Source organism: Drosophila grimshawi, unplaced genomic scaffold (assembly GCF_018153295.1).
Source record: "Drosophila grimshawi isolate 15287-2541.00 unplaced genomic scaffold, ASM1815329v1 contig_1006, whole genome shotgun sequence".
Taxonomy (NCBI): Eukaryota; Metazoa; Arthropoda; class Insecta; order Diptera; family Drosophilidae; genus Drosophila; species Drosophila grimshawi.
The window spans coordinates 332,125-338,124 of record NW_025062489.1 but is presented as its reverse complement, the minus strand read 5'-3'; the positions used below and the strand labels follow the sequence as shown (position 1 = coordinate 338,124).

At 42.6% G+C, this 6,000-nt stretch overlaps 1 protein-coding gene across 1 annotated transcript; it reads left to right on the top strand.

Moving 5' to 3' along the window:
- LOC6564586 (pyridoxal-dependent decarboxylase domain-containing protein 1) lies at window positions 1-4,354 on the top strand. Its single transcript, XM_001990891.2, has 6 exons — window positions 1-204; window positions 383-1,561; window positions 2,164-2,421; window positions 2,480-2,995; window positions 3,091-3,284; window positions 3,343-4,354. Exons 1-6 carry the CDS (start codon window positions 70-72, stop codon window positions 3,725-3,727), a joined length of 2,667 nt encoding a protein of 888 aa, XP_001990927.1. The 5' UTR covers window positions 1-69; the 3' UTR covers window positions 3,728-4,354.
- The last annotated feature ends 1,646 nt before the right edge of the window (window positions 4,355-6,000 follow it).

The window sequence follows — 6,000 nt, the reverse complement described above, 5'->3', positions numbered from 1 at the left end:
CCACATCAGCTAGAATATCAGAGAAAGAAAAGGCAGCCGCAACGAAGTCGCCAGGTAAACCCATTAGAAATGTCAGCGGCTGGAGTTGTTGACGAGCCAAGCTCTGCCGCGGCACAGCAGCCAGCGTCAACAACTGAAACATCATCACCGACAACAGCAGCAACAACGACAACATTACCAGTGGCTGAAATCGCCGCATCCAGCGTAAGTTTTGCTGGCACTTCTGATGACGACGAAGACACGTCAACGTGTTGTGGTTTTTGTTTTTATTATATGTTATATGGATTTCTTTGTTTTTGTTTTTTCTTTCTTTTTTATTGGTGCAATTACCATGCGACTTATCATCAATCATGCGTGCCGTGCTTGTTAACGGCCATTTTAGATACGTTCCGGTTTGGCGGAGCTGGAGCTGCGCTCATCTCAGGTGCTCCAGCGACTGGAGAATGTTAAAGCCGTTCCCGGCTCGCCAAGCAAGGTGAGCAGCGGCGGGTTAAGCGACAGTCAGAGCCAGAGTGCACCTGAGCAACATTCTCTGCAGGATGAGGAGACACACGAGACACGCACTTCGGCCGCCGATATTGTACTGTCGACACAGTTGCGCCAGGAGCATCGTGTGCCCTCAGATATACTTAAATCGCTGGAGCTACTGGTCGCCTACGCGGAGAACGACGATGATTCGGAGTTTCCGCTGCCTGCCTTGGACGATGTCTCACATCTGGCTCTCATCTCGCACAGCATTGTTGCATACCTTTCGCATCTGGATCGACATCACTTGCTGCGTGTGACCAATAGCATCTCGGGTGATGCCACACGCTGGCTGGGCGCATTGTTTCACTTTGGCAATGCCGCTAGCAGTTTCCATGCGGACAACGCTGATGCCGTCCTGCGAACCGTGCGCCTTGCAATTGTCGCTCGCTGTCCGGGCTATTTGGAAGGTGGAATACCGGCGCTGGCGCATCCGTGCTTCTATATTTCAGACAATACGACGCCTGTGCGGTTGCAATATGCGTGCCGGCAACTGGGCATATCGCTGGACGCCATCAAAATCATACCGGAGGACAGTAAATACGGCACCATGGATGTGAACCACCTACAGAAGCAGGTGCACCTAGATCTGGCTGCCAATCGCACACCGCTACTGGTTGTGGCCGACATTGGGGCCTCGCTCTGCGGCTATGTGGATAATCTGCAGCTTTTGCGGGATGTCTGCAAGGCGCAAAATATGTGGCTACATGCCAGCGGCCATGGATTGGCCGCACTCGTTTGTGCCCAGCGGCCGGGCAATGTTCATGATGTCCTGCATTCTATGGCCCTCAATTTAGGCAGCTGGTTGGGCGTGCCCAGTCTGCCCATTGTGTTACTTCATCGGCCGCTGCAGAACAGCGCACTGAGTGCCTTCGAATCAGACCCAATCCTCTCGCGGCGCTTAAGCGCCCTTTCTCTGTGGACCAGCCTGCAAGCGCTCGGCCGGAAGGCAATCGCTGAGCGTTTACATGTGGCATTCCAGACATGCAGTATTTTATTCGAAATCGCCTCCAAATGCGAGGGTATTCGTGTGCTGGTAACGTAACAAATTCCATCTATTCCATCTAAATATAGCTATAATCTGTGGGAGATCTGAACATCCGGATACTTAATTTGACCAATCATTAAAATTGTTATAATCATCTAGTTTAGAGAGACTACTTGAAACAGGCATCTCCAATTCCATCAATCATATATATATATTCCTGATCCGTATCACTAGCCTGGTCTTTCATTCTTTCATGCATTCAATTCGGCTTGAAACACGGTTCGGCGGTTTTATTTTGTATAAATATCGATTTTTTTACTCTATTTAAATGGGCAAGTCAAAAATTCTCAAATGGAATATACCCTTATAAAATAAGCACTACATATACATCTATCATAATAACAAGTGTGTTTAGTGATTTTCATGGAACGACGGGAAGCTATCAAAAGAAAAGAAGAATACATGCGCATATTTACTTACATAAAAGGCTTGCTAATATTGAAAAGATCAAGAATTTTCATTTTAAAACTCTTTAGTCTTATTGATTTAATGTCGCTTAATCTCTTACTCGTATCAAAGAGAAGGTTGGCATCTCAGCACACAAATCGAGATATTCACTACTATAATGTTTGCCTATTCTTCTCATACAGAGTCACACGCCTGGTGCTCAAACGGGCGCCCCTCTGGCGGACGTGATAAACAGTCCGTTTGATGTGAACGCCCTGTTCGATGCGTCTGCTCCTGTGGTCGTCTATCAGTTCGACGGCAGCACAACGATTCCCATTTCGTCTGGTGCGGAGCCCACTGCCGTAACCGGCCTCCGGCCACTGGAGAAAGTTAACAATGCCTCGTACTTTGATCGCCTGAACTCCTGGCTGGGTCAGATACTGCAGCGCGACTGCCCTAATGTGAGTAGCTATCGCAATATCTCCCCTATGCCAGCTTTGATTTCTGATCGGTTTCCAGTTTGACTTTGAGGTGATTGAGCATACGGCGCATGGTAGCTGCATTCGTTACTGTCCGTTGGAGCTGGGTCTGGGCGAACAGCCGCCCAGCTCAGAAAATCTAGAGAGCTTTGCGCAAAGCCTGGAGGCGCATGTGGACATACTGCGAGCCACAATCAAGCACAAGGCACGCTTTATGTATTTGGTTGAGCGCAGCGATGTTCTTCGACTCGTCCCGCTGCCGGAATGGGCGGGCATGGGTGGGGTGCGATTTGTGCCCGAGGGGTGGGAATCGCTCTTAACGGATCAGGCTAAAACGGAGCTGAACAAGCTCAACATTGATCTGGTGGAAGCGCTCAAGTCAACGGATAATGCCTTCTCGTTGGGCGAGGGCACAGACGGACTCATCTGTGTGCGCTTCGGTATGGTCACGCACGAAACGGAGGTAGAAGAGTTGCTCGACCTTGTCGTTACCGTTGGCAAGAGCGTGCAGGAGAACTCGCGCGTCCTCGACACCATGTCTGAAATTGTAAAGAAGGTAAAACTTGTACACAGCAATTACACTTGTGATTGTGAATAACTTAAGCCATTTGTGTTTTTATTTATTTATTTATTTTTTACATATATCTACAGGGCATTGAGGCAGCTACTGCGGATTTGCAGCGCGAATCGGAGGAGAAACTCTGGCAGGAGGGCATTTTGCGACATGTTCCAGTTGTGGGGCGCGTCTTCAACTGGTGGTCACCGCCCGCCAAAGAGTCGGGCATCAAGGGTCGCAGCCTCAATTTGACCCAAGGCGTTGTCGAGAGCACCGAGAACATTTACAAGTGAGTCCAATTGAATCCTGGGCTACTACAATAAGCTATCAACCATACCTCACCACAGATATCACATGCAAATGTCGGGCGAAACAGCTCATCAGCTACCAGCGAATCGTTCGCCACCGACGCCAATGATACAAACACCTGTGGTGTCCACGGCCGCACCGCCCATATTCCCAACCGTAGAGCCCGTAATTACTGAAACGCCCGAATCAGCATCGCCGGTTGCTGCAACACCACCAGCTACGCTTATATCGGCAACAGCTTCAGCGGCAGCAGCAACAGCAGCAATTAGTAACCACGTGGATCGTGTGCGCACTGTCAGCCAGAGCAGTGCTGGATCCTCATCTGTGCCCGAACTGGTGGCTGTCAATTGTGCAATCAACAACAATAAATTAAATAATGACTTGGGTCAGGCACAAACAAATGAGGAGCAACGACAAGCTTAAGTAGCCCCCACTTATGACACGCCTCCCATATTTCCATCTTAACTAAAAACAAACAAAAACTCCAAATGCAATTCTGTAATTCCAAAGAAATCTTAGATGAGAGCAGGGAAATCGACGGATCTTTCGTAAGCATTCGAAGGAAGTTCCATAGGATCGCACATTTGCTTTTATGTATTTCTATCTATTGAATTATTTATCATTTATCTATTCTTATTCATTTATGAATAATCAACTTATTGTACGTATTCCATATACTTTTTTTTATGTTGCATTGTTGCTGTTGTTCGCTGTAGGACGTTTTAATATCATTTTCAACGGTTCCACTTATGCCTTTTGTTTATTATTTTGATTTGTGAGCATGCAAGTACCTTTAATTGAATAATTAAGCGAAGGGCAATTAATTTGTCCCAATATTTAATTGAGTGTAGCAATAACTTGCACCATTTAGCCACTAAGTGAATAAAAACATCTGCCGATAACGGTTGCTTAAAATTAAAATATACATACAAATATAATTTAATACAGATATGTATATTAATATAAGCGCATAATACAAATGATAAATATATTTATTATACAAGTTGAAATAAAGTATGCTGCTGACTTGTGCACAATGATAAATTAAAAGGATTACAATTTCAGATGAGTGAGAAAGGTATAGACTTACTTGGTGAATAATGCCTTACTCTTCATTTCCGTTCGAGCAGTGATACATAGTTTATCCCAACCCAAACGGGAATACATGAAAAAGAGCCCATGGTGTTATTGAATTTTATGATTTTATTTTATTTGTATTAATATTTTTCGTTTTTTTGTTTTTTTCATAGCGATTTTGCCGGTTTTTGCTTTAATGAAATTTGTCGGGTTTTGTGCGTTTGTTTTGTTTTGTGTTCTTGCAGTTTCTACTTTGTTGGGAATTAAATACCATCCCGTACAATCGATTGAGTTCCCGAATCCCATTTCCCATTGTCACGCAACTTGGCGAAATCGTGTCGCAATCTTTTTTCCAATTTAACCAAATTCTAATGTATTTTCTTTATATTTTTGTTTTTGTCGCTTTTTGTATTAATTACAAGAATTTCGAACTTTTTAATAATTTTTTGTATAGTTTTAAGCTTATTCGTCTCCTACCGTTTCTTTACATTGTCTTTAACTATTTATGCATATATACTAAATGTATGTGTTGTATACGTTGCACAACATGCTGTTGCTACGCCCTGCGACGGCCAAAGCCAACCGCTCCATTCTTAAAGTAACCTCAGCTCCTAAAACTTCGATTGTTTTAGTTTTTTTTTTTTTTTGTGGTATTTTCCGTTTAATAACTACAACGCGTACGATGACAACATTTAACACAGAGATATATTTACGAGCTAATGTGTTATATGTTATATGTATATGTATGTATTTATGTGTATGTATAGCTTCGATCATCGATTCATCGGTCTTAAGTTCATTCTGCACTTCATGTCCAACTATCCCAAAGTCCTAGTACTGCGGGCCATCAATAATTTCTGTACCAAAAGATCTCTTAGAATCTGTGGCTATTTTTCTTTAGTCTATTTATTTGTATTTTCATTTTATTATTATTTTAGCGTATCCTACCCTTGCAGATTATTTTAATAAATGCTTTATTGGTCGGTACGACGAGCCGAGCTAATATCTCAACCTTAAAACTTGATAGAACTTGGCACCTATGTATGCAGAATTGGTTAATTACATACAAACATTTGTATTGAATCGAATTGCGATTGTCGCCTGTAAAATTAAAAAAAAAAATATCCTCTTTTTAAAGATACCTTCCAAAAACGGTAAAAAAAAAAAAAAAAAAACATGATTAAGAAAAGGAACATTATATCATATGCAATAACTACCATATTAACAATCGATTACAAATTGAACTGTTCCATGGAATATGTTCATCATTACAATTTTAACACAGTTCTACACTGTTAAGATAAGATATGGCTTAAAATCAGCTGACTATATCTAGCAACTGCAATATGTATGTAATATAACTGCAAGGGTATTCAATCCTCGGGCCAACCGAACATAACAAACTGCATCCTTTCGGCTTTAGTCGACGGGGAAGGGAGGATGGGAAGCGGCTGCTATTCTCGTACCTTATCTTTCAATAATTTATAACATTATGGTATCGTAATTGTATATAAGTGAATAAAAAACTTGATTAGGTCGTTTCGTTTGAAGTTACTTTACAGATCTGTACATATGCATTAATACTTAAAAATTTAAATTTATCGAATAAGTTTTCGAAA